Source organism: Bos indicus, chromosome X (genome assembly GCF_029378745.1).
Source record: "Bos indicus isolate NIAB-ARS_2022 breed Sahiwal x Tharparkar chromosome X, NIAB-ARS_B.indTharparkar_mat_pri_1.0, whole genome shotgun sequence".
NCBI classification, from domain to species: domain Eukaryota; kingdom Metazoa; phylum Chordata; class Mammalia; order Artiodactyla; family Bovidae; genus Bos; species Bos indicus.
This window is the reverse complement of record NC_091789.1, coordinates 39,060,291-39,088,051: the sequence shown is the minus strand read 5'-3', so window position 1 is coordinate 39,088,051 and position 27,761 is coordinate 39,060,291. Positions and strand designations below refer to the sequence as shown.

Sequence of the window (27,761 nt, the reverse complement as noted above, 5' to 3'; positions counted from 1 at the left end):
CCCGCCCCCCCGCCCCGGGACTCCGGGAAAGGCCCCGCCCCCGGCTTCCCGCGCTGGCTCCCGCGGCCTCCAGCCTCGCGCTCGCCCACCCAGCCCCGCTCCCCTCGCTCCCGCGCGCGTGCGCCCGCTCCCCTCTGCTGACGCGGGCGCGCGCGCGCGCCGTGTCCGTCGTCCCAGGCGGGAGCCGGAGACCGCGGGGCGGGCGGCTGGCCGGAGAGCGGGCGCCCGGAGCGCCTGGAGCGCGGCCCATCTAGGCGGGAGCGCGGGCGGGGAGGGGTGGGGCGGGGAGCCCTGGCTGCGAGCGGGGTGGCCGCCGATCCCCCGAGTCGGCGGGCCCGGACGCGGCGCCAAGCGCGAGGGCCGGGCTCCCGGGGCGGGTGGCCATGGGTGGGAGCCAGAGGTGGCAGCTGGAGCCGCGGAGCCGGCGGGCTGGGAGGGTTTCGGCCCGCGGCCCCTGACGGCCCCCAGCGGCCTGGCGCGCCCCCGCGCCTACGCGGGGGCGGGGGGGGGGGCGGTAGCCGTGCAACGCCCCGCGCGCCCGCCCATCCCCCGCTACCCTTTTTTTTTTTCCTGGCGGGGTGCGAGGGAGCATGCCCGCGCCGGGCCGCGGACAGCTAAGGGTTAACCGGAGGGGCGTGGAGCTGCCCCCACCCCGGGGGCGTGCCCCCCTCCCCCGCTAGGCGGCCCGCCCCCGAGCTAGGCTATGGCCCCCGGCCCCAGCCCGGGGCCCGAGGTCCCGCGATCGGGCCAGTGAAAGGCGTTTTCCCGTGGCCGCCCTCCTCCCCTCGGCGGCCGGCACCATGGGATGTAATATGTGCGTGGTCCAGAAGCCGGAGGAGCAGTACAAAGTGATGCTGCAGGTAGGGCTGCCCGGCCGCGGGGGCGAGGGGCGGGAGGGCGGCACCTGGAGGGGAGGGCCCGATGGAGGGGCCGAAGGGCCCCGAGCGGAGAAGGTTACGGAGGCATTTTCGTCCTCCGTCTCTAGGGCGGCTGGATGTTGGTGTCCGTGGGAACCAGGCACAGATGTGGGGGCGGATGGGAGTCCCTGCGTGGAGATCGGGGTACGGGACGCATCCCTGGGGCGCTCGATTGATTGCGAGGCGAGCCCTGGATCCCGATCGGTCCGGGTCGGGAAGTTGGGCTGAGCCCGGGTCCGCTGCGCGAGCACCTCGGGACCCTGAGCCGGGAAACGAGTTGCCGCCGGCGCCGGCGCGGGACGGGGGTTGCATAGCAACGGCCTGCGTTTCCCTGATCTCGCTGGCCCCGCTGGCCCCGCTGGCCCCGGGGCTGGGGAAGGGAGGTGGGCACTCTCGGAGCGCCGGGAGGCGGGGGCAAATCGCGGTCCCCGTGGGGCAGGGGTACGGGGGCCCGCGGGCCGCGCCCCGGGACCCCGCCGACGCCCGGCCGGCGCGATCAGGTACCTCCCCCAGCAACCCCTCTCCGCTCCGGCCCTGCCCAAGCCAACGGTGGGCTCCCAGGCCTTCAGGGCCTCGGGTGAGCGGCCGTCGCCGGGTCTACTAGAAGGGCAGCCCGCGGCCTTCGGTGCCCGGCCCGCCCTGTGCCCCGCAGGGCCTTTGGGCGGTGGGTGGGGGCGTGGACCCGGCAGTACTCTACGCCCAGAGAGATGGGAGACTCCAGGTCGCGCTCTCGGACCCGGAGCCGGGCTCCTTTGCTTGTGCGTGGCGTGACTTCGTGAGTGCGTGCTTGTGCCCCGTCTGTGTGTGCGCGGAGGCTCCTGCCACCCCGTGTGTGTGTACTTTCTCTGTGAGCCCTGAGAACCGTCTAGAGACATGTCCTGGATGGCTTGGTCTGAGACGTCCCCCGGGCTCCGTGGAGGGAGTTCAAGGTCAAAGGTGGAGGGGATCTGGACCCAGGGGCAGGCCGGGCTCACCCAGGTATACGTTTCTACTCTGGGTTTGTTGGTCCGGACCGGGCGCACGTGCAGGTCGGAGAGGTGCTGGCTGGGAGAAGGGGATCTCCTTAGGAAAATTGGGGAACCTCCTGCAGGCATTGGCGGTGGCGCGGGGGAGACGGGGGAGGACGTGGTGGGAGTGTAGGTCCTTGGGCCCACCCGGGTAGAAGCCGGCGGCGGGTGGGACGCGGAATCTTGCCCCAGTCTGGTGGCGCTCCTCCCCGCCTGTCCCAGGCCGGTCTCCGTGGACGCGCAGGCCTTCTGCTTTCCCTGCTCGTGGCTCTCCGCCTTCTTTCTGCTCAGCCCCCCCACCCCCGCCCCCCAGCCCCGCGGTTAGTTTCATCTGTCCTTCCAGGTGTTTGGAAATCTTGGCTTGGCTATTACCTTTTCCCCTTCCTGCGATCCGGTTCGGGAATGACCCAGGTTGGGATCACTAGAGGAGGCCTTCCGGTGGAATCCCAGGGGTCGCCCCCCACCCCACCCCCAACCGCAGCCCCCTGCTTGGTTTCATCTCTCCTTCCAGCTGTTTGGAAATTTTGGTCTGGTTATTTCTATTTCCTCCTCGTGCGATCGGGTTGGGGAATGACCCAGGTTGGGGTCACTAGACCAGGCGGTCCTGTGGAATCCCAGTGGTCTGCACCAAGGCTGCAGGGAAGGAGGTTGGGAGCGGTAGGTGCGTTGCCCTCGTTGGTCGATGAGGCCATGCCATCCCATCTTCACGGTTGCCTTTTCTTGCAATCGTTCCATCAAATAGCAAGCAAATCCAAAGCTCTTGAGTTGGCTCTTGATGGTAGTAGCACTTCATTAAGGGCCAACCCAGTGGGGATGTGTGGAAAGTGGAAGGCAACCTGCCCCACGCTGCAGGCCTGAGTTGAGCCAGCCAAGCTTGGGAGAGGATGCTGCTGTGATCTTCTGGATTCCCCAGGGCAGGAGTGGGGGTCCTCAGGTCTGGCTGGGTTAGCCTTCAGGGAGGCTCCCTGTTAGAGGAAGGCTTGAGGTGAACCTGGACAGGGAAGTCCTGGGCCAGGTCTCCTGGAGGGAGACCCCTGAGCCCTAGGCAAGTAGCTCCCCCGAGAGATGGGTCCTTTTCCTTTCCTAGTCTTTGCCAGCCCTCACCGACCAGGCCCTGGGGACATTGATCCCTTTTAAAGCTCCCATAGAAGTTTGGACAGAATCGGAGACTGGATGTAGTTTGATTTTACCTTTTACATCTTTACATTGATCTTTTAATTTTTACTGCACTATAGTTGATTTATATTGTTGTGTTTCTGCTGTACAGCAAAGTGAATTATTTATACTTACGTCTACTCTTTTTTAGATTCTATTTCCATATAGATCATTACAGAGTACAGAGTGGAGTGCCCTGTGTTACACAGTATGGCTGCAGTTTTTTAGAAAAGAAACTGTCCTTTCAAAGGAAAATCAAAGAGAATTGAATTGTAAAAAATCTAGAGAGAAGGGAAAGCCATTAGCTATCCCAAATGACTCCGGGTCTGTTGGCTAGCAGGGACCTTCTCCTGGCTTGAACCTCTTTTCAGAGGGAAGAAAGTTTTTGTCCAGAAGACCAGCTTCCAGGACCTCTGCCTACCTGCCACTTAAATTCTGGTACTTCCCGATTTCAGAGATGCTTCTCCATGGCTTGTCCATATGTGCCTGTGGCCCCAGCATCTTACCAAAATAAGGAACCCCACCAGGACACAGTGCAGCCCAGAGACACACACAAGGACACCTACACCACTTGCCATGTGGCTTCCTTATGCCCTGAGGCTCTTTCCTAGGTCCCCAGAGGCCTCTGACCCCCAGGTTAAGAAGTCTCAAGTCTCTATTCCAGCCTTGATTCCAGACCCTTTTCTCCAGATGATTCACAGGTATTTTAAAAAAAATGCACACATAGAGAGTTATATTGATGTATAATCCACATACCTTTGCAACATGTAAAGTTGAGTGGTTTTTAGTATATTCAGAATTGTGCAACCATCACCAATTCCAGACCATTTTCATCACCTTAAAAAGAAACATTGTACCCATTAGCAGTCACATGCCCATTCGTGCCAATAGCTCCTAGGCTCTGGCAACCACTAGTCTACTTGTCTTTATGGACTTGCCTGTTTCAGACATTTCATTTCAATGGAACCAGTTTCATTTTAGGAACTGTATGATACCTGATCTTGATACCTGATCTTTTTTTTTTTTTTAGTTCTACCAGTTTATTGCTACCAACCCGTGACCCTCCACCCTCATGCACACATGCTCAGTCATGTAACCCCATGGACTGCAGCCTGCCAGGCTCCTCTGTCCATGGACTTTTCCAGGCAAGAATACTGGAGTGGGTTGCCATTTCCTTCTCCAATACCTGATCTTTTGTTGTCCAACTTTTTTATCATGTTTTTAAGGTTCTTCCACATTGTAGCATGTTCTCGGTATGAAATTTCTTTTTATTACTCAATAATATTCCATTGTGTGGCTATATACCACATAATATTTATCGTCATCCAGTGATGGACATTTGACTTATTGCCACCTTTTGGCTAGTGTGAACAGTCATCCTGTGCACCTGAGAGTACAAATATCTGTTTGAGTCCCTGCTTGCAATTCTTTCGGGTAAATACCTAGAAATGGATTTGCTGGATTATATGGTAATTATGGTTATTATTTTGAGAGCTGCCAAACTCTTTTCCACAAAGCCTACATCATTTTACATTTTATATTCTCACCAGCAGTGTAAGAGGATCCTAATTTCTTTACAGCCTCTCCAACATACGTTTTAGATTAGAGCCAACCTATTATTTGAGGTGGTATCTGTCTCATTGTGCTTTCCAAATGCATTTCCTGATGAGTATCCTTCCTGTACTATTGACTATTTGCTTATCTTTTCTGGAGAAATGTCTATCTTTATGCCTTCACCACAGCTTTTACTAGAGCTTTGTAAATAAATTTTGAAGTGTGGGTCTTCCAACTTTGTACTCTTCAAGATTGTTCAAGATTGTTGTACTCTTCAAGATTCAGGTGTCTGTTCTGGGTCACCTGAATTTCCATATGAATTTTCGAATCAGTTTGTCACTTTCTGAAAAGCCAGCTGTGATTTTGTAGGAATTGGGTTGAATTCATATTGAATATTGCATGGAATAGATATTGAAATTGTATTGAATATTACATTGAGTTTGGGGGAGTATTACCCATGAACATGGGATGTCTTTTTATCCCACTTGTGAAATCTTAGTTCCCTGTCTAGGGATTGAACCTGGGCCCTTGGCAGTGAAAGCACAAAGTCCAAACCACTGGACCACTGGGGAATTCCCCGGGTCTTCAATTACCTTTACCAATGTTTTGTACTTTTGTTAAATGTATTCCTGAGTACTTTATTCTTTATGATTTTATTGTAAGAGTTGTTTTCTTAATTTCCTTTTCATTTTTCTTGTTGCCACTGTATAAAAATACAATTCAGTTTTTTGTATTGGTCATGTATCTTGCAACCTTATTAAACCCATTTATTAGCTGGAATAGTTGTTTTGAGTGAATTCCTCAGGATTTCCTATATATAGTAGAGATAGTTTTCCTTCCTTTCCAATCTTCCTTTCATTTCATTTTATTGGTGGAGCCTTGCGGTTCTTGGATCAACCAGGGATTGAACCCCTACCCTGTGGAATGGAAGCACTGAGTCTTAACCACTGGACGGCCAAGGAAGTCCCGTCTCTTGCCTTTCTTTTTCTTGCCTACTTGCTCTGGCTAGCACCTCCAGTGCACTGTTGAATGGAAGTGGTCAGTGGGCATCCTTGCCTTGTTCCTGATCTAAGTGGGGAGGCTTCCAGTCTTTGTCCCGTGAGTATGAAGTTAGCTGCGGGTTTGTCATAGATGTTCTTTATCAGGTGGAGGAAATTCCCTTCTATTCCTAGTTTGAGTGTTTTTATCATGGAGGGTTGTTAGATTTTGTTGAATGGTTTTTCTGTGGCCACTGAGGTGATCCTGTGGTGTTTTTGGCCCTGGGTTCTTCTGATGTGGTCTATCACAGGTATGTCAGAAGTGCAGCCTGTCAGAACCCCAGTTCCATTTCTGTTGTCCCAATCTTATCTTCCAATGATATTTAACCAAATGTGGGTGCTAGGGGCCTGGGGGGCCCAGGGAGAGCTTGGAAAATCTGGAAATGACCCTTAGTCGGGGGCCGGGTCATGCAGGTTGTTAGGAAGAGGAAGAAGCCAGGTCACAAAGGGTAGAAAGGATGATAGTCTGGTCACTGTACACTGAGACACCAAAGAGCCTTCGAGAGCCATTCCTGGTGTCCCTGCTTGCTGGGCTTGTGTCCTTCTCTCTGTCTGACACCATGACCCCTTGTCCTGGATCTGTCTGAGCCATTGATAGAAAATTCTAGAAAGGCAAACTATAGTGACAGAAAGCAGATGGTGGTAGTGGGGGGGGGATGCTGGTGGCCTGAAAAGGAAAGTGTTAAGTCACTCAGTTGCGTCTGACTCTTTGAGACCCCATGGACTGCAGCCCGGCAAGGTCCTCTGTCCATGGAATCCTCCAGGTAAGAATACTGGGAGTGGGTTGCCATCTCCTTCTCCAGGGGATCTTCCTGACCCAGGGATTAAACCTGGGTCTCATACATTGCAGCCAGTGGGGATGGCCTGCTGCTGCTGCTGCTAAGTCACTTCAGTCGTGTCTGACTCTGTGCGACCCCATGGACTACAGCCTACCAGGCTCCTCCATCCATGGGATTTTCCAGGCAAGAGTCCTGGAGTGGGGTGCCATCACCTTCTCTGAGGGAAGCCCTAGTGGTTAGGATTTGGAGCTTTGACTGCAGTGGCCCAGGTTCAGTCCCTGATCAGGGAACTGAGATGCTGCAAGCTGGCCTCAAAAAAAAAAAGCAGGTGGGGGGCACGCAGGTCAGTATTTGCAGGGATGGTGGAAGGGGTGGGAGGACCCTTTTGGGAATGATGGAGATGGTCACTCTGTTGATTGTGGCGATGGCTTTATAGATGTACACATACCCCTGATATCAAAACTTTTTCAAACCGTATGCTCTAAATACGTGCAGCTGATCATACGGCAATTTTACTCCAGTAAAGCTTTAAAAACAAGAAGGCAAAAGGAGAAGGGGGCGGCAGAGGATGAGATGGGTGGATGGCACCACTGACTCAATTTAACATGAGTTTGAGCCAACTTCAGGAGATAGTGGAGGACAGACAAGCCTGACAGGCTGCAGTCCATAGGGTCGAAAGAGTCAGACACGACATAGCAACTGAACAACACATACACTTAACAAAAGCACTTTTCTTACCAAAAGCACATGGGAGCACTTAGCTTAGCAGGGGCCCCTGGTAGGGCCAAGTAAATCTTTCTTACCTTCTCCTTCAGGGCCCCTGCCAGGGAATACAGTGTGTGGAGGTACTGAATGGTTCCCTGACTCAGTTCCTCAGCTTCTACATGTGCCACATGGGAATACAGAGGGCCTGCCTCCTGGCATCACTGCCATTGAGAAATCAGCAGGGCATTTGGTCCCCTGGAATCTCATCTGGGTGGGCGAGGGGTTGTGAACATCTGATCAGGCACTAAGGAGTGGAAAGTGGATGGAGAAGGCCTTCCTCATGAAACTGTCACAATGTCCAGTGACAGAAGAATGTCCAATATTATCGTGAGAGTTTTCCTAACAAGAAAGAAGTGGGGGGGACTTACCTGGCCCTCCCGGCAGTTAAGACTCTGCCCTTCCAAGGCAGTGTGTTGGGGACCCCCTGGTCCGGGAACTAAGATCCCACAGGGTGGGGTACAAAACCAGACGGGCCCTGAGTTGTGAAGTAGAAAATATGAGATGAGTCAGGCACTGGACAGATACTGAGATGGAGGTACACTGAGTCCTTCTGCACATGAGCCGCACCAAAAGAAGAAAGACCGAGAAGCTGGGGTTCAGAGCTGGCTTCAGATGTTACAAAGCATCGCCCCTCTTTGTTAGTGCAGTCTGTCTCTTCTCAAGCTTGCTTTGAGCAGTGGAAATAAAAGGAATATTTTCATTTTGCATTGATCACTGAGGAAGGCTTCATTTGAATGAAAAGAATATTTCAGTCTTTATGGAGAATATTTGGATTACTGCAAGACATGGCCTTTGCCTTTGGGCCAACCAGGTTAGCCCAGAGGTACGTAGGTGGGAAGCTGTGAGCACACAACCAAGGATGACCTTAGGAAGTGCTTTGCTTCACTTGTCCAATGTGGCTTCAGTGGGGCATCCCTCACTCCCAGCCTCTCTCCAGGCAGGACTTGAGAGGTGCCTGAGAGGCCTGCTCAACCCTGGAAAGGCAGGAGGTTCAGGGCTGCTGGGTCGGATTTCAGCTTGCCCCTGGGTGGGCACCACCCACCCTTTGGGGAGGGCTTGGTGGGAAGAGAGACCCTGTGAAGCCCTTGCCTGTGGTCTGAATCCCTTCCAGGTGCCTGCAAGTCCCGGTTCCTCAAGGGGGCGCTCTGGGCCAGCACGACTACCCTGAGGCCCTTGTTAAAATGCAGAATCTGCTTCAACAGGTCCAGGGTGGGGCCTGAGATTACTCACATGCTCCCAGGGGATGGATGTTCGTGCTGCTGGTTTTAGCCTACACTGAGCAGTGAGGACCTTGAGCGGGACTTTGGATAAATCCGTGAACCCACAAATTCCATCAGTATCACCTAGCAAGAGAGTTTATTACAAATAAAAGGGAGGAGGCCTCAGCTCATATCTATCAAATCAATTTCCAGGGATGATTGTCCATGTGCGGCCCCCAAGGGACATAATCTGCTCTTCCAGGCCACGTGCAGCTCACTGAGCCTCTTCACGTCACCCACATCCTTACCAATAACCCATAGGTAGCTCACATGGGAACCCAGACACACTCACCACCCCAATACTAAAGGATCCATTGAGATGAAGGCTTCCTGTGTGCTTCATTCTCTCCGATCCTGCCCCTGGGCAGAAAGGGTGGGTAGAGTTTTAGGGGTGGATGGTATAGCTTGTCCAGGCAGCCTCAACTGGGAGCACACCATTCACTGGGTCAGTCATATGTTGTTGGCATGTAGTGTTGTTTCCCTGCTAGAATTCTAACAAATGAAGGCATTTTGCAGCCACCAGTGTAATTCATCCAGTTGAACTGATCCAGCTGGGGAGCATCCTTGGGTGGTCAAACCATGAGATGAAAGTTGTTGCGGAAAAGAGTCCCTGGGTCTCAAGATATCACCCAGATGACTTGTGCATTAGGAAGGGACAAGGCAGCTTTACCAGGGAGAGACTGAGTGATCACACTGAGCCTCCCTCACACCGTGTGGGGAGGGACACAGCCTGCCCAGGGTGGCCGGTCTCCTCAGAAGGCCTAAGCTGAATGTAACCAGGAAGGAAGGAAGCGAATCCAGACCCTGGGACTTGCTATGAGGCCAGTGCCCTGGACTCTTCCAAGAGGTCAGTGTCATGAAAGTTGTTTTTCAGTGCATAGGTTGTTGTAGATACAGGAGACTAGAGACCTAAGAGACTTCCCAGGTGGCCCTAGTGGTAAAAGAACCTACCTGCCAGGGCAGGAGACATAAGAGACATGGGTTTGATCCCTGGGTCAGGATGATCCCTTGGAGAAGGACATGGCAACCCACTCCAGTATTCTTGCTTGGAAAATCCTATGGACAGAGGAGCTTGACGGGCTACAGTTCATGGGGTGGCAAAGAGTCAGACACAATTGAGCAGTGGAAGTGGAAGTGACAAATAGATTCAAGGGATTAGATCTGATAGACAGAGTGTCTGAAGAACTATGGATGGAGGTTTGTAATGTTGTACAGGAGGCAGTGATCAAAACCATCCCTAAGAAAAAGAAATGCAAAGTCAAAATGGTTGTCTGAGGAGGCCTTACAAATAGCTGAGAAAAGAAGAGAAGCAAACGGCAAAGGAGAAAAGGAACGATATGCACCTGAATGCAGAGTTCCAAAGAATAGCAAGGAGAGGTAAGAAAGCCTTCCTCGGCGATCAATTCCAAGAAATAGAGGAAAACAATAGAATGGGAAAGACTAGAAATCTCTACAAAAATTAGAGATACCAAGGAAAAATTTCATGCAAAGATGGGCACAATAAAAGACAGACATGGTATGGACCTAACAGAAAGTGGAAAGTGAAAGTCGCTCAGTTGTGTCCGACTCTTCGTGACCCCATGGACTATATAGTCCATGGAATTCTTCAGCCAGAATACTGGAGTGGGTAGCCTTTCCCTTCTCCAAGGGATCTTCCCAACCCAGGGATTGAACCCAGGTCTCCTGCATTGCAGGCAGATTCTTTACCAGTTGAGCCACAAGGGAAGCCCAAGAATACTGGAGTGGGTAGCCTATCCCCTGTCCAGCAGATCTTCCTGATCTTCCTGACCCTGGCATCGAACCAGAGTCTCCTGCCTTGCAGGCGGATTCTTTACCAACTGAGCTATGAGGGAAGGACCTAATAGAAGAAGATATTAAGAAGAGGTGGCAAGAATACACAGAAGAACTATACAAAAAAGATCTTAATGACCCAGATAACCACAATGGTGTGATCACTCACTTAGAGCCAGACATCCTGGAGTGAGAGGTCAAGTGGGGCTTAGGAAGCATCATTAAGAACAAAGCTAATGGAGGTGGTGGAATTCTAGCTGAGCTATTTCAAATCCTAAAAGATGATGCTGTGAAAGTGCTGCACTCAACATGCCAGCAAATTTGGAACACTCAGCAGTGGCCACAGAACTAGTCCATTGTTCATTCCAATCCCAAAGAAAGGCAATGTCAAAGAATGTTCAAACTACTGCACAATTGCACTGTTTCACACATTAGCAAAGTAATGTTCAAAATTCTCCAAGCCAGGCCTCAACAGTATTTGAACCATGAACTTCCAGATGTTCACACTGGATTTAGAAAAGGCAGAGGAACCAGAGAACAAATTGTCAACATCCGTTGGATCATAGAAAAGCCAAGAGAGGTCCAGAAAAGCATCTACTTCTGCTTCATTGACTAAAGCCTTTGTGTGGATCACAACAAACTGTTAAAATTCTTCAAGAGATGGGAATACCACACCTCCTGAGAAATCTGTATGCAGGTGAAGAAGGAACAGTTAGAACCGGACATGGAACAACGCACTGGTTCCAAACTGGGAAAGGAATACGACAAGGCTGTATATTGTCACCCTGCTTATTTAACATGCAGAGTTCATCATAAGAAATGCTGGGCTGGATGAAGCACAAGCTGGAATCAAGATTGCTAGGAGAAATATCAATAACCTCAGATATGCAGATGACGCCACCCTATGGCAGAAAGCAAAGAAGAGCTAAAGAGCCTCTGATGAAAGTGAAAGGTGAGTGAAAAAGCTGGCTTAAAACTCAACATTCAAAAAACGAAAATCATCGTATCTGATTCCATCACTTCATGGCAAATAGATGGGGAAACAATGGAAAACAGTGAGAGACGATTTTGAACTGTGGTGTTGGAGAAGACTCTTGAGAGTCCCTTGGACTGCAAGGAGATCCAACCAGTCCATCCTAAAGAAAATCAGTCCTGAATATTTATTGGAAGGACTGAGGCTATAAAGAAGGCTGAGGACACTGAAGAATTGGTGCTTTTGAACTGTGGTGCTGGAAAAACTCTTGAGAGTTCGCTGGACAGCAAGGAGATCAAACCAGTAGAGGAAATCAACCCTGAATATTCATTGGAAGGACTGATGCTAAAGCTGAAACTCCAGTATTTTGGCCACCAAATGTGAGGACCTGACTCACTGGAAAAGACCCTGATGCTGGGAAAGATTGCAGGCAGGAGGAGAAGGGGACGACAGAGGATGAGATGGTTGGATGGCATCACTGACCTGATGGACATGAGTTTGAGCATTGGTGATGGACAGGGAGGCCTGGTGTGTTGCAGTCCATGGGGTCTCAAAGTGTCAGACACACTGAGTGACTGAACTGAACTGAACTGAACTGAGTGACTAACACTTTCACTTTCAGAGACCTAAGAACCAGGTGTGTGATCCTTGATTGGGTCCTGGATCTGGGGGAAAAAAAAGGTTATAAGGGCATTAGCAGTATAATTGGAGAGATGATTGTGTCTGTGTTCAATCCCTGAACACATTAAGGGTGTCAGGATTTCCCGGGAGGGGAAGCTTGGTGCCAGCTTTTTGCTTGGGAATGTGTGTGTTGAGACAGGAGGGAGCAGGTGCCTGGGATCTGGGTAAGGGGCATGCAGACGTCCCTGGGCAGATGCCGTAGACAGATGTGCCGATGGCCCTATGGATTGACAATTTTCCAGCTCCAGAGATGGGAAGGCATGAATGAAGACTTCTTTCTGGGCCCCGGAAAAGAGCCTGCCCTGCTCTGGGCGTCTCCTTTCTGGGTCCCGCGGAGCCAGACACCCAGCTGTATCCAAGGTGTTCCCTGGACACTGGCGACAGCAGAGCTGAGCTAGCCGGTGGGATTGGGTGCAGAGGCTAACTTTGGTTTCTGTTCTGCCTGGCCTCGGTTTCCCAATCCGCAGAGTGGGATTGGGAGAGGCAATCCAGCCGTGGGCGCCCCTCGAATTATGGCGTCAACCCCCTCCTCCTCTCCTGACCCTGGGTGAAAGGGGCGTTCCCCAGACCTTCCAGGGGGCCGTGGGGCCTGTGGGACCCCCAGTCATCCGGCCCAGGGCTCTTTTCTCAGACTACCCTCCTCGCCCCGCTCAGCGATTCTCAAATCCGAGCATCTGGGACGGATGCTGAGGGCCTTCCACCTGAAGCCCCCAGCCTCCTAGAGCCGGGGCCGGACATCCACCAAGGCTGGGGGCGGGGGCGGGGGACCAGAGGGGTAGGGGCCGTCGATCGGGCCGAGAAGCGCGGGAGAGACCCGGCCAGAGCGCGGGGGACCGGACCGGCTGGGCGACCCAGCCTTGCTCGCGTCGCCGCCGCGGCGCGCTCTTTGTCTGCGGCTCCGCGCCCGGGGGGCGGGGCGAGCGCGCCCGGGCCCCGCCCTCTGCCGCCTCGGCCCCGCCCCCTCCCGGGCCGCGGCCGCCTCGCCGCGGGCGGGAGGTGGGGCCGTGCCTCCGGCTTCGCTGATCAGGCCCCTGCTTGATCCCCATTGCGTCGCCGAGCTGTCTGCGTTGCTGTTCCCTGACCCCTTGCTCCTGTGTCCTCTCTTTGCCCTCATATCCCCACCATGTCCCACCGGACACCAATGTCCCTTCTGCTGCTCCACCGCCATTTGCCTCGCTCTTGCCCCCTGCCCCCCACCACGTGTTTCCCTCGATTCCCCCCCACCCCCACATATACCCCCTACCTTTTCCAGGTCTGACCCTCACTCTTTTTTGGCATTTAAAAATTTTTCGTCTTCTGAACCTACCTTTCCCAACAAGCATTCAAATGCTCTCACATGTCTGTCCTGGTAGAAACCAAACCTAGGGCTCTCCCACACCCCAAAGCCCCTTCCACCCCATTCTCTGCAAAAGCTCCCAAAGGCTGAGTCTATACAGGCCGGCTGGGCGTCCCCCTCCCCGACTACCCTCTTTTAACCAATCTAGAGGGTCCTTCTGCGTCCTGATCCCATCCAACCTCCCGTCCTTGGTACACTGTCTTGCCCAGCTTCCCTTCTTCACTTTCCTTCTCTTTGGGTGACTAAGCTCTGTATCTCTCTCTGCAACTGCTCAATGTCAAGGTGCCTTCGGGTTCTCCTTGGGCCTCTTATCTCCTCCTACACTCAATCCCTGGCTTATATACCTCCATCTCAGCATTTATAAAGGGTCTGCCTACAATGCAGGAGACCTGGCTTCGATCCCTGAGTCAGGAAGATCTCCTGGAGAAGGAAATGGCCACCCACTCCAGTACTCTTGCCTGGAAAATCCCATGGACAGAGGAGCCTGGTAGGCTACAGTCCATGGGGTCGCAAAGAGTCGGACACGACTGAGTGACTTCACTTCACTTCAGCATTTTAAGTCAAGGACAGTCAATCCCTACTTGAATTCAACAACAATGGTCATATGACACTGGTTTGGTGGCTTGGTTGGAGACGCATGTAGGTGGAGTGGGGGATATCTGCAAGTCTTAGGAACTTCAAAGCAGAGATCAAGATTTGCATCGGGGCTTCCCTGGGGGCTCAGTGGTGAAGAATCTGCCTGCCAGTGCAGGAGTCATGGTTCGAGCCCTGGTCCGGGAAGATCACACATGCTGTGCAGCAACTGAGCCCATGTGCTAAGAGAAGCCAGCTCAATGAGAAGCCTGTGCACAGCAACTCGAGAGTAGCACTGGCTTGCTGCAACTAGAGAAAAGCCCTTGCAACAACAAAGACCCAGCACAGCCAAAAATTAACAAATTTAAAAACTTTTTTTTAAAAAAATGATCTGCATTGAGTAAAACCAGTTCCCCAAGTCCTGCCTATCCCCCAGCTCTGTGTCTTTTCCAGTGACCTGCATCTCTGTGAGGGCACCTGTGGTCTCTGTGGGTTCAGGGAGCAGTTTTAATTTTTTATTGTGGGCAACGATGTATGTCATAAAGTTTCCCATTAGTGATATTTGAGTACTTTCAATGTGGTGTCATTGTCACCACCACCTAGTTCCAGAACATGGTGGTCACTCCCAAAGGGAACTTCCTACCATTATGCAGGCTCTCCCACTCTCTCTTTGCACTCCTCGACTTTCTGTCTTGATGGGTTTGCCTATTCTGGAATCATACAGCATGTGGCCTTCTGTGCCTACTTTCTCTCACTTGGCTGGGCTGCTGGGCTGTATTCATCCATGCTGTATTATTAGCATGTATCAGGACTTCGCTCCTTTATATGGTGGAATGATCTGCTGGGTGGACATTCCCCCATTATGCTTATCCATCTGCTGGTGAACATGGAGGAGGCTTCCAAATTCTGCCTATTTAGAAAAATGCTGCTTGGAATTTCCCTAGCATTGCAGCGGTTAGAACTCAGCACTTCCACAGCTGGGACCCAGGTTCAATCCCTAGTCATGGAACTAAGATCCCCACAAGCTGCGCCACGAGGCCAAAAAACAAACAAACAAAAAAATAGTGCCGATATGAGCATTTGTGTACAAGCTTTTGTTAGGGTGCCTGCTTTCCATTCTCGTGGTTATGCTGGATTGTATGGCAGCTCTAGAGAGTTTTCCACATCCACTGTTCTCCATTGACATTCCTGCAGCCTCATGCCCTCCCTTACTGTGCTCCTTCTAATCCCTCTGATTCCGGAGAAGCCCTGTGGAGACAGCACAGCAGGACCTTGTGCCTGGAATCCTTGTCCTCACCCCCTGGGGCCCTCCTCAGTGCAGTGGGCAGTGACCCAGGCACCCAGACTCTTTGCCCCGGTTCAGCCTCTGATGCCAGGGGGTGAGGGGGGACCTCCCCTTTCTTGCTAACCTCCCCAACACCCTGGATTGTTAGAAGGGTCTTCCCCTGCCCACCACGACTGCCTCCCACTTAGCCTTTGGAGCTTGGGTTGAGCCAGTCCCTGCGCCAGCTGTGTGCCAACTGTGTCTCCTCTCCCCTATTCCTCCCACTCTCGCCCCTCTCCCAGCTGCCACAGGCACCTGCCCTCTGGTTGTTGGAGGGGTCTCACCCCAGGGCCTGGCTTACTTTGAGGGGCTGGGGTGGGCAGGGCCCCCCTCTGAAGGCAGACCTGGGGGCCTGCTGTCTTCTCCCCCTTCTCTGACTGGTGCCTCGTGGGTCAGTGTGCCCCCATCCCTGGGGCCTCCTGCTGCCTTCTACTCAGACATGGGGCTGGGGGAGCTCGGGGCCCATTCCTTGGCCACCCACAGAAAACCCCTTCTGCAAATGCAGACCTAGAGCCGGTGGCAGGGTGCACATGGGGGAAATAAATGGAGGGTGGGAGGGAGTCTGCTCGGTCCTGTCCTAGGCCTGAGACTAATTGACAGCCCCATGACAAGGCCCTTCTCGAGCCTTCCAGAACCAGCTTCCTGGTGTTCCCTGGGGTGGGCCTGGGACCCTCCTGGCCACTTCCCCTAAGGGTGGAAACTGCAATCCACTCAGGGGATCCAAGGTCCTGGGAGCTGCCCCTTCCATTTTAGGGACACCTGGACAAGAGCGTGCCTCCCCTGAGCTTCCCCAGCTCAGATCTGGATGTGAAATCTGATGTGACTTTATCACCACTGCTCCCAAGGGGCCTGAGCCCAAAGGCTGCACCCCCCCAGCCCCGGGCCAGGCCTGCCCAGGGGCCGGGAATACAAAGCTGCCCCTGAGCCTGGGGCCTCGGGAAAAAACTCAGAGCAAGGCACAGGCTAGATTGTTCTTGTCTGTTTTCTCTAGGTAGGCTAGATTGTTCTTGTCTGTTTTCTCTAGGTAGCCAAGTAATGTTTACAGGAGAAAATGCTGTAAAGAACAAAAGACGAAAGTCACCTAGAAATACTAACTCCCAGAGATAACCAGCTACTGCTGGAGGAGTCGCTCCGTTGTGTCCCACTCTTTGTGACCCATGGACTATACAGTCCGTGGAATTCTCCAGGCCAGAATACTGGAGTGGGTGGCCTTTCCCTTCTCCCGGGGATCTTCCTAACCCAGGGATCCAACCCAGGTCTCCCACCTTGCAGGCAGATTCTTTACCAGCTGAGCCACCAGGGAAGCCCAAGAACACTGGAGCGGGTAGCCTTTCCCTTCTCCAGGGGATCTTCCCAACCCAGGGATTGAACCCAGGTCCTCCCGCATTGCAGGCAGATTCTTTACCAACTGAGCTATGAGGAAAGCCCCGACCACTGCTGATATTCTTCCATTTTCATGAATTTCCTTCCAGTCTTTAAAGAAAGGATTGTGTAATAATACTGATGCAGGTACCAATGAATATATATGTCAGGCACGCCCATTCCAAATAGTTTTCACAGCCCCGTTCACTCTCCAAGCTGCATACTTGTGGCACTACGATGCTCCTGTGGGCACATATCTCTCTTCCCACCTGCACTCCATCAGTTCTCGAAACTGGGCTCACACTGAGCTCTCCCAGAGGTGCTTGATAGTTTATTATGAGACTTGTCCAGCAATGCTATCTTTTTGAAGTCCATAAACAGTTTTTCAAAAAACAATTTAGCCATGGTATATAAAGTTGGGAAGAAAGCAAATTCTCAGATCTTCATTTCCCTGGAACAATGTTTCTATATATTCTTTTGCAGTCTTTTACCTTAAACATGCATTTTACATGATAGTCATCAGAATTCATGTGTCATTTTGTATCTTTTTTGAGAAACGCTTGTTAGAAGACTCTGGTAGGGCAGCTGTACATTTCCATGAGGCAGACACCTGTACTAAAGACTACTGTAAAGTTTTTGGCATTAGAAATAATGCTGGTACCTCCATACATTAAATAGAGAATGACCATATGGCCCCAAATATTTGAAAACAGGGTCATGAACCCTTGGACACAAATGTTCACCATAGTGTGATTCACAATTGCCAAAATGTAGAAACAAACCAACGTGTGTTGAGGGATGACCGATTTATCCACTCAGTGCAGTTTTCTGGAATAGGTTGCAATATTACCCATAAAAGAAATGAAGTACTGATGCCTGCTGTCATATGGGTGGACCTAGAAAACATTTTGTGGAAAACTGCCAGACATACTGGACCACCTGTTGTAGAATTCCACTTAGGAAATGTCTAGAGGCAATTGCACGAAAGAAAGATTGAGTGCCAGGGTGGGGTGAATTTGGAGAGAATAGGTAGGGGGTCTCCTTTTAGGGGCTGAAAATGTCCTGGAATTAAATAAATGTGATGGTTGCATGACTGTTCGGAGGCATGAAATGCCACTGAGTTGTACACCTGAAATGGTTAAAATGGTAAATTTGACGTTTGCTGTATTTTCGCACAATATAAATAATAATGAATGCTTCTCTGTTCTGAATATCCTTATCATTCATGTAATATAAATTCTGATTATTTTAGGATCTATTATTTATAAGAAATATACTGGATAAAAGGATATGATGAACATTAGCAAGGTTCTTTGTAGTTATCAAGATTCCTCCAGCAAGTTGACCATCTTGTGTTCGGAGGTGAAACACCTCAGGCCCACACAGAGTGCCCCCGACTGGGGATTGCTTCTGGGTCTAAGCAGAAGCCGGGTGCCCCAGCTCTGCCTGGAAGACAGACACGGGTACAGAGCTGAGGGCCACTTGGAGCGCTTCTCCTCTGAGCCAGGGTTGTGCCATTGGTCCTTGGGCCCGCTGACACGCACCCTGAGCCTTTGACCTCCCACGCTGGGAGGCAAGGCCCATGGGTAGCCTCCAGAACCTGATGGAAGGCGAGTCACCCTGAAAGCGTCTGCTTGGCATTCTCCCTGGGCGGGTAGGGGGGTTGCCAGGCCTGGCGTGACTCTTGGGCTTGGAAGGGACACACCGGGGCATTTCGCCTTAAGTGCGTGTAGCTGTCCGCGAAGCAAGAAAGAAGGGCGTTGGAGGGAGAGAAGGCGCCACAGGGGCCCAGCAAATGAAAAAGTTTGGCTGGAGTGCCAAGACCATCTCCACCTCCTCCACAGCTGCCACCCCAGAATCCCCTCCAATTCAGCCAAAGCCCCACCTTCTCCCCCCATCCCAGGGGTACCCACCATCCACACACCCCCAGCCCCTACTATATATAGTCTGCTCCCTGCCCCTCACCAGCTGGAGATACCAACCGTGGTGGGCATGTCTGGGTGAATGGATAGTCGTGACATGTTCTGCTCTGAGTGTTTTTTGGCTGGTCCTGGAAAACGGGCACTAAGAGATGTATACCTGACAGATGAGGAAACGGGGGAGGCTAAAGGATTCACCCAGGATACAACGCCCGGGCCAGAAACCTCTGCGCCCCAAGTCTCACCCCTTCCACATCCTAATAGGTGACGGCTGCTGTCCCTCCATGTGGATGTGTTCTGAATTGTTTCTCGAGTATTGCGTGTGTACTGCCATCCAACCTCGAGGTGGGCCTTGTGGGTCTCATTGTTCTTCCCATCCCTGACCCATCCCTCCCCTCCCCTGTCCAGGGGGATTCAGGTTTGTCACCCCGAGGTACATTTTCTCCTATCTGTGATGTTCATAAGCATGTGTATTGCCACAAACCACGTGTACGAATATACCACAACTTTTGGATCCATTTTACCAATGGCAGACCTGCACTCTTTCTGGTATTTACATCCCAGTGTCCTGAAGGGGCATCTCCTCAACCCTCCTCAAAAGGGTTCAGGGTCCCTTTTCCTAGAATCCCTGCTTCCCTACTGAGTTCTGGATTTTTCCAGTGTCCTGTTTAGTTCAGTTCAGTTCAGTCCAGTCGCTCAGTCATGTCTGACTCTCTGCGATCCCATGGACTGCAGCAAGCCAGGCCTCCTTGTCCATCACCAGCTCCCGGAGTTTACCCAAACTCATGTCCATCAAGTCAGTGATGCCATTTAACCATCTCATCCTCTGTCGTCCCCTTTTCCCGCCTTCAATCTTCCCCAGCATCAGGGTCTTTTCAAATGAGTCAGCTCTTCGCATCAGGTGGCCAAAGTATTGGAGTTTCAGCTTCAACATCAGTCCTTCCAATGAATATTCAGGACTGATTTCCTTTAGGATTGACTGCTTGGATCTCCTTGCAGTCCAAGGGACTCTCAAGAGTCTTCTCCAACACCACAGTTCAAAAGCATCAATTCTTCGGCAGTCAGCTTTCTTTATAGTCCAACTCTCACATCCATACACGACTACTGGAAAAACCATAGCTTTGACTAGACGGACCTTTGTTGGCATTGTTCTGTAAGAGTTCTTTATTCTGGATAATCCTGTGTCCATTCTGTGCCTGTCCTAACTGTAGTTATGATGTCTTTTGTTATCCAGAAGTCTTATAGTTTAACACAGTCAGAGTGATACCTTTTTCCATTCTTGTTCGCCCATGTTTTATCTCCAGGTGATTCCCTTGCTGTCTGGTGGTTAGGCCTGGGTGCTTTCGCTGCCATGGCCCACATTCAGTCCCTGGTCTGATCCCTGGTCAGGGAACTAACATTCCACACATCGTGAGGCCCGGCCAAAAGAAAAAGAAAAAATGGCTTCTCTATGTCAGCACCATAAAAACACTTATCTCACTCGTCCAAGCTAGTTTTAAAGCTCGATCCATTTAGGACTTGGGTCCATTTCGAATTGGCTTGGTGTGGGTTTGGAGCAGTGGCAGCCAGCCAAGGAGGTGGGGCGTGCCTCTGGCGGGTGTAGACTGTGATCTTACCTTGTGGGGGACTCTGATGGGCTGGCTTTGGTTCACACCTGTCCAGACAGGAGCAGGGACATTTGAATGGTGGCTTGGCCCGTGCACACATGTCTTTCTCTTCTTCATGGCTGAAGGATGAGGAAGCATGAGAAGTGCAGAATACTTCTTTGATCCTTGCCCTGAATGTCGCCATCTTGTTGGTAGCCCTCACCCTCCCTGGGAGGCACTCATGTCCTGCCCTGTTCCTGCCCCTTATTAGCTCTGGGGGCTCAATGGGATGGCTGAGGAGGAGAGGAGGTTGAAGGCGCCCCAGGCGCTTGTGGCAGGAGCAGCCCCGGAATTCTAAGCCTCTGCACCCAGAGCTCTGCTTCTGCCTGGTACCACATGGGTCAAGGATCGGATGGCTGCAGGGTTATCACAGGGGTGGCCTGGATCTACGTGTGTGTGCCCATCCCTCTCTTGACATCCCAGCCCACCCAGCTCTCCCCTCCCATTGCCTGGGCCGTTTCCATAGCAAAGCTGTGGCTGGCTACCGTTTCCAGGGAGAAGTACATCCCTGTGTTTCTCAGCGTCACCTGAGCATCCCACTGCACACCATGAAAATGTGAAATATGCCTCCTTCTGAAAATTCTGACTGCAGCAGCTCCACACGTCCCCTTCTGGACTTAAGGGCAATGGGGCATCAGTTAATGTTCTGAAAAACCCTGGTTGGGAGTGTTTGTCGATTTCTGTGGTGTGAATATTCCCACCACGACCACCACCCCGGCGTCACTGATCACTGGGTTGGGAAGAGACGCACAGCCACCCACCATCCTGTGGCGTGTCCTTCCAGACACACTAGACTAAAGGAACCCTAAGGGGCCATATAACTGGAAAATGTAGTAGTTAGAAAACCATAAGTTTGGAGGATTCATGGCCTTTGTTTTTAAGATAATTCATTTAGCTGTACGCTTGTACCATTGAAAGGTCGATACTGGATGTGCGTTAACGGATGCCTCAAACATTCCTTGACCCTTTTGGCTCTGCTAAGGGCTTCAAGGCCAGTCTGCCCATTCCCTTGGCCCCCAGCCTTAGCCAGACCTGCCTTTACACACCCCCTCATGTACATAGCAGCTGGTCCTTTTCTCCCACGCACCTCCCTTCCCTCCTCTGTTTATAACTGCAACCTCCCTGGCTCTCTTGATCCTCTAGGGCTGTGCTGATAACATTCTACAACTAATATCTGTTTCCTTGATACTCTTTGATCCAATAATTCCACTTCTGGAAATGTTCTCTATCACCACCTAGATTATACAAAGACATACATAGATAATAGGTACAGAATGTACAAAAAAAGGTGTCTCTGCAACCTTCTTTCTGATTGAGAACCACTAGTGATAGACAGTAGAGACCAAACCAACACAGAGTGGATGGTCCATGAATAGGCTGCCTGCAGTCACAAAGTGGGAAATGACCAAGGAGGAGATATGCCAACAGTCACAGCTTTTACATCCTTGAGATTGTGGGTGATTTCTGTTTTCTTCTTTAGGATTAAGTCTTTCTCAAATGTTCTACAGTAAAACTCTTTATTTGATAATTAGACAAACCTGATTAAAAAATCTTTCCTGACTATGGAAAAATTGGGGAGAGAGGAAAGAATTTCCTGAAATTGCTGTCTACAAAGGACATATCCAGGTAGCCACAAGATGACTATCTGGGTTCCATGACTCAGAGGAGCCACCGGCTGTCCAAGGGTCTTTAGGACTCTGTACTTTCCTGGAACGATACTCAGGGGCTGGGCTGTTCTTGACAGCCCCGAAACCACGATTTTGTAACTATACTGGCCATCTTGGTGAAAACCCTCATTCCTGGAGACGCCCAGCTTGGGGGAGCACTGTCACAATTGAAGACTGGGAACACTGTGGTCTTATCAGGGCCACTTCCTCAACCCCTCTCTTGGGCTCGGGTGTGTGGCATCCTTTTCTCTGTGGCAAGCCTTGGCTGCCTTGAGGATGGAGATCCAGTCCTTCGAGCCTTTTTGCTCTTCATGGCCCTTGCATCTGAACCTGTTCGTGGACTGACTTCCATTGGCAGAAGGCAGTCAAGCTCTCCCTCCCAACTCGGATGCTCGAAGGAGGAGGAGGGTGGCCCAGCAGGGCTCTAGGCGAGGCCCCCCAGCCCTCGAGGTGTGGCCCTGCCATCCCCAGATGGCTCAATGTGGTGGCGGAGGGGGCCAGGGTCAGCAGGGCCCTGGCGCGTCCTCACCGGGGCGTGTCTCTGCCACAGGTGAACGGGAAGGAGCTCTCCAAGCTGTCTCAGGAGCAGACTCTGGAGGCCCTGCGTGCCTCCAAGGAGCCCCTGGTGATCCAGGTGCTGAGACGCAGTCCCCGCCTCCGGGGGGATGGCTCCTGCCACGACCTGCAGCTGGTGGACAGTGGCACTCAGACGGACATCACCTTCGAGCATATCATGGCACTGGGCAAGCTGCGCCCACCCACCCCGCCCATGGTCATCCTGGAGCCGTTCGTCCCATCTGAGCTGTGAGTCGCCCTTAGGAGGGCCCCGGGCCCTGCCTCCAGAGAAGGCATGCCACCTGGGGCGGCCATCCCAGGCTACCCAGAGCTGCTATGTTGTTGCAGCTCTGGGCATGGCGGGGAAACCCCGAGTGGGTGCCCTCTATGGCAGAAAGCAGGCTCCTTGGCCTGCAGAACTGACTGTCACACCCCCGGGCTCAGGAATCTCTGGGCTTCTAGCCTCTGGCTGGAGGCCAGCTGGTTTTGGGCCCAGGGGGTCTGACACGCAAGCTTCCCATTGTATCTACCCCCAGGGCCACAGGAGGACCGTCCCGGGACCTTGCTGCCGGAAGGTTGGGGTCCTCAGCTATTCCTCCTCCATTCTCTCTTCTCCTCTGCCAGCATCACCCCTCAAATCTTCTTGCATCTTTGTCTGTTCCATTCCTCTTCCTGCTTTCAGCTTCTTCCATCCCTTTGACTTTCTTCTTTTGCCCACTCGGAAGAAGGGCCTCTCCTCCAGGCCTGATGGCTCATGACCGTGTGAGCGCTGACTCGTTTCGCTAGAGTCTCCCGGGCAGCAGGGAGGTGGTCCCGTGATCCCCTCCTCTGCAGAGAGGCAGACCAAGGGCTGGCAGTGGCCAGGTTAGCCTCGGGGCCAGGAGGGCTGCCTCTGGATGGAGACTAGGTCCTGCTCCGCTGCCCAGCCATCCTCCAGGGCCTGAATAACTCCTGGGGGCACTGCGTGAGTGGGTCCAGTGCCAGCTGGGAGGGGCCCCTGCTGACTGGCATGGTGAGAGGCATTGAGCTGGTGGTCAGGACAGGAATGGTCCAGGGCAGGGTGAGGAGAGCTTAGGCACGCCTGGGTCCTCGGTGCGGACGACCTCACAATCCTGTTCAAGATATATTCCTGGTCTCTGCCTGGGTGCGTGTAGCGCAGGAGGGGTATGGAAGAGGTAGCTGGGCTGCCACCTGATGCCCCACTTCTCCTGGGCAGCCCCCCCATCAGTCATGAGTATTATGACCCAGCGGAGTTCATGGAGGGCGGCCCGCAGGAGGCAGACCGGATGGATGAGCTGGAGTACGAGGTGAGACGGGTGGCCAGCCCTGGGATAGCTGTTGGCCGCCCAGCTCAGGCCTGGCTCCCACTGCCCCCAGGTGGCCAGACCTCACGGTCCTGTCCTGTGCGTGGCTTTTTACTCGGGCCCAAGGGCCAAGTTGGGCTGAGTCGGGGAGGGCACGCGTGAGATCCCTCACTTGGTTTGTGTTGCTGAGTCTGTGTCTTGCGCCTGTGTCTATCCCATGAGTCCCGTGTGTCCTCTGTGTGTGTGTCCTGGGTGTTTCCTGGGGTAGGGGAGACCACGGGACCTGTGTGCCGTTTGGGATGGTAAGAGAGAGCCTTGGGAGCTTGGCTGATGTGACACAGTCCTGGGGTCAGGGCTGAGCCGAGGCTGCCCCCTCCCACCCCCCCGACCCCCCCGCAGTTTCTCATTGTCTGTTTCTTCATCCCCCACGGCAGGAGGTAGAGCTGTATAAAAGCAGCCACCGGGACAAGCTGGGCCTGATGGTCTGCTACCGCACAGATGAGGAGGAGGACCTGGGCATCTATGTGGGAGAGGTATGAAGCTGGGAGGGGGCAGGGGTCTTCTTGAGGGCTCCATGCAGCCTCCCTGTGCAGCAGCCTCCCTGTGCAGCAGCACCCAGGAGGGGCCAGGGCACCCCGAGGCTCTAAGGCTGCTCAGAAGGAGCCCACTTAGCACCACAGGGAGGTTGCCGGTCAGCGAGGCCAGGGCAGCCCATGGCTTCCGTGTGTGTGTGTGCAGTCAGCTGGTCCTCCCCACAGGACCCGGGCTTGTAGTGGAAGAGCCCTTCCCAGCAATCACAGGGGTCCTTCTCCTCACCTGTCTGCTGCACTCAGAAAGTCAGCCCCCTGTTCGCTTGTGGGGCTGCCCTGAGGCAAGACTGCCCCTTCCTACCAAACGGGCACCTTAGTGGAGGGGGCCGAGGCCCCATTGATGCCCGTGCCTTGCAGGTGAATCCCAACAGCATCGCAGCCAAAGATGGCCGGATCCGTGAGGGAGACCGTATCATCCAGGTGAGCTTGGGGAACAGGCTCTCTCCCACTCAGAGCCTAGCCTGAGGCTGGGCAACCCCCTACCCCCGTACCTGAAACCAGGGCTAGGACTTACCTCCCTGCTGCACAACCATGCCCCCGGCTCCTGTGTGCTCATGGGATCTGCTGGCATGGCAGGCCCCTTGCTAGCCTGTCCCTCCGTGCCCCCGACATGAGCAGGTCTCCCACTCCACGTGTGTCTCTGAGCACACGTGCTCTTGGGTGGGCCAGGTGGTCTCCATCCATGGCATCTTCCACTTGCCTCCATCTTGCCACACTCCAAAAGCCCATCCTGGCCCAGGGTGCTTGCTTTGCAGCTCCAGGGGAGGGGGACCCCTGTAGCTCAACTGGGCCCTGCCCCCAAGCCAGCCCCAGGATCTCCGCTGATGGTCTCTGGCCTGCTGCAGATAAACGGCATGGATGTCCAGAACCGAGAGGAAGCGGTGGCCATCCTGAGTCAGGAGGAGAACACCAACATCTCCTTGCTGGTGGCCCGGCCCGAGAGCCAGGTGGGTGTGTGCCCACTCAGGTGTCCTGGGCCCCCGACCCTGGGTTAGGGCTTGGGCTTTCTGGCACCAATGGGGGGCAGGGGGGTGCGATTCCAGGGCCCATTGCCCTCTCTGGGCTCTGATGAAAGGGGGGTGCTCTGGGGTGGTCCTTGAGGCCACAGGGACAGCACAGGCCTGTCTCTGCAGCTGGCAAAGCGCTGGAAGGACAGCGACCGGGACGACTTCCTGGATGACTTTGGCTCTGAGAATGAGGATGACCTGCGGGTGAGGAAGCTGAAATCCCCCCCAGCCCAGCAGGTGAGGAAGGGGGGGTGCGGGTGGGGAACCGGGTGCTGGAGGGCAGAATGAGGAGGGGTTTGGGGGGGCTGTAGGAGATGCAGCAGACCCAAAAGAAGCCCTTGTAATTCCCACCCCCTGGCGACATCCCCCCCAACCCCGCCCTCCCACCCGATGGGGCCCCCACTGAGCAGGACTCCTCTTGCCGCCCCAGCTTGGACACGAAGAGGAAAAAGGGGCCCCTGAGGCGGGCCCAGGCCTGCACAACAGCCAGGAGCTGGACAGTGGGGTGGGCCGGACAGACGAGAGCACCCGCAACGAGGAGAGCTCCGAGCACGACCTGCTGGGGGACGAGCCCCTGAGCACTGCCAACACGCCTGGGCCCTTGCGCAAGTTCGGCCTGCAAGGGGACGCCCTACAGAGCCGTGACTTCCACTTCAGCATGGACTCCCTGCTGGCCGAGGGCGCGGGGCTGGGCGGCGGTGATGTGCCAGGCCTCACGGACGAGGAGTATGAGCGCTACCGTGAGCTCCTGGAGATCAAGTGTCACCTGGAGAATGGCAACCCACTGGGCTTGCCCTTCCCCCGGGCTGCGGCCAGCCACGGCGCTCTGGATGTCAACCGCAATGAGAGCGCGGGCCATGAGCTGGCCGTGCTGGAGGAGGAGCTGCGGCACCTGGAGTTCAAGTGCCGCAACATCCTGCGGGCACAGAAGATGCAGCAGCTGCGGGAGCGCTGCATGAAGGCCTGGCTGCTGGAGGAGGAGAGCCTGTACGACTTGGCGGCCAGCGAGCCCAAGAAGCACGAGCTGTCTGACATTTCTGAGCTGCCCGAGAAGTCAGACAAGGACAGCACCAGCGCCTACAACACAGGCGAGAGCTGCCGCAGCACCCCACTGCTGGCCGAGCCCCTGCCTGAGAGCCCCCTGCGGCGGGTGGCAGCAGCGGCGGGCAACTCCAACCTCAACCGGACCCCCACGGGAGCCCCTGGCGCCGCCCAGCCCAAGGCCACTGCCCCCCCTCCCCCGGGGAGCCCCGCCAAGTTCCGATCCCTCTCCCGGGATCCCGATGTGGGCCGGAGACAGCACTCGGCTGAAGAGCGGGTCCGCCACGGACCCAAGACAGGGGTGGCCCTGGAGCACGTGGGCCCTGAAGGCAGCCCCTACCTGTCGCGGCACCACCGCGGCCCAGGCCAGGAGGGCGAGCACTATCACAGCTGCCTGCAGCTGGCCGCCCCACGCGGCCTCGAAGACCTGGGCCCCGGCCCCTTGAGTGTGGCCGCTGGCCCCCGGGTGGGTGGAGGGGCCGCGGCTGTGGGCCCTGAAGCACCCCGCATGGAGTGGAAGGTCAAAGTGCGCAGCGATGGGACCCGCTACGTGGCCAAGCGACCCGTGCGCGACCGCCTCCTGAAAGCCCGGGCCCTGAAGATCCGCGAGGAGCGCAGTGGCATGACCACCGATGATGATGCGGTGAGTGAGATGAAGATGGGCCGCTACTGGAGCAAGGAAGAGCGGAAGCAGCACCTGATCCGGGCCCGGGAGCAGCGGAAGCGGCGCGAGTTCATGATGCAGAGCCGGCTGGAGTGCCTTCGGGAGCAGCAGAACGGAGACAGCAAGGCCGAGCTCAACATCATCGCCCTGAGCCACCGCAAGACCATGAAGAAGCGAAACAAGAAGATCCTGGACAACTGGATCACCATCCAGGAGATGCTGGCCCATGGCACACGTTCGGCCGACGGCAAGCGGGTCTACAACCCTCTGCTCTCGGTCACCACCGTGTGAGCACCCTCTGTGCTCCAGGGCGCGGGTCCAGTGACCTGGCCAGATCCCCATCTCCTGCCCTCGCTTAGCATCTAGCCTGTGTCTGTGTGTGAGCGTGGGACTTTGCTACCCAGACAGAAGCCCCCGCAGAGAAGGGATGCCTCTCCTCATCAGCAACTTCCTTCTCCTCAGGGAGAGTGACCACATCCACAGTTGGCCTGGGGACAGACATGTATCTGCCTCCCTTCAGCCGTAGGGTGTGTGTGTGTGTGTGTGTGTGTGTGTGTGTGACCTGAACCCAGGCACATGTATGTACACACACATGTACTTCCCTCTAGAGTGGCTACTTGGGGACAGGGAAGTCTACTGAAAAGGAGAGGCAAAGAAAGACTGTCCTAAGCACAAGAGAATGTCCATTATTTGTAGACAGAGGCAACCCTGATTTTTTGTGGCTCTTTCCCTTTTCTGTGCTTGCTAATTGTTTTGGTTTGTTTCTTTTGTTTTGTGGACCTGCTCTGGAGCTTGGCAGCTCCTTCAGGCAGCCTGACCAAGGTGGAATCCCCAAGTGATGGCTGGGAAGGAGGG

The 27,761-nt window shown here is 54.1% G+C and overlaps 1 protein-coding gene across 4 annotated transcripts; it reads left to right on the top strand.

The window, feature by feature from the left end:
• Positions 1 to 312: 312 nt before the first annotated feature.
• Positions 313 to 27,761, top strand: PDZD4 (PDZ domain containing 4). 4 transcript variants are annotated; one of them, XM_070785400.1, is made up of 8 exons: positions 313 to 860; positions 22,296 to 22,549; positions 23,517 to 23,607; positions 24,039 to 24,137; positions 24,552 to 24,614; positions 25,040 to 25,141; positions 25,328 to 25,405; positions 25,632 to 27,761. In XM_070785400.1, exons 1-8 carry the CDS (start codon positions 801 to 803, stop codon positions 27,195 to 27,197), a joined length of 2,313 nt encoding a protein of 770 aa, XP_070641501.1. In that variant the 5' UTR covers positions 313 to 800; the 3' UTR covers positions 27,198 to 27,761. The 4 variants fall into 4 exon arrangements, with proteins under 4 accessions (XP_070641501.1, XP_019812025.2, XP_070641502.1 ...); XM_019956466.2 differs by having other exon boundaries at positions 315 to 860; positions 25,328 to 25,438; XM_070785402.1 differs by lacking the exon at positions 313 to 860 and adding an exon at positions 1,317 to 1,417 and having other exon boundaries at positions 25,328 to 25,438.

Coding starts and splice junctions, on each gene's coding strand:
- PDZD4 (XM_019956466.2), top strand. CDS start 801: ATGGGATGTAATATGTGCGTGGTCCAGAAGCCGGAGGAGCAGTACAAA. Junction 22,550..23,516: donor CCGTTCGTCCCATCTGAGCT/GTGAGTCGCCCT, acceptor TCTCCTGGGCAG/CCCCCCCATCAGTCATGAGT. Junction 25,439..25,631: donor AATCCCCCCCAGCCCAGCAG/GTGAGGAAGGGG, acceptor TTGCCGCCCCAG/CTTGGACACGAAGAGGAAAA.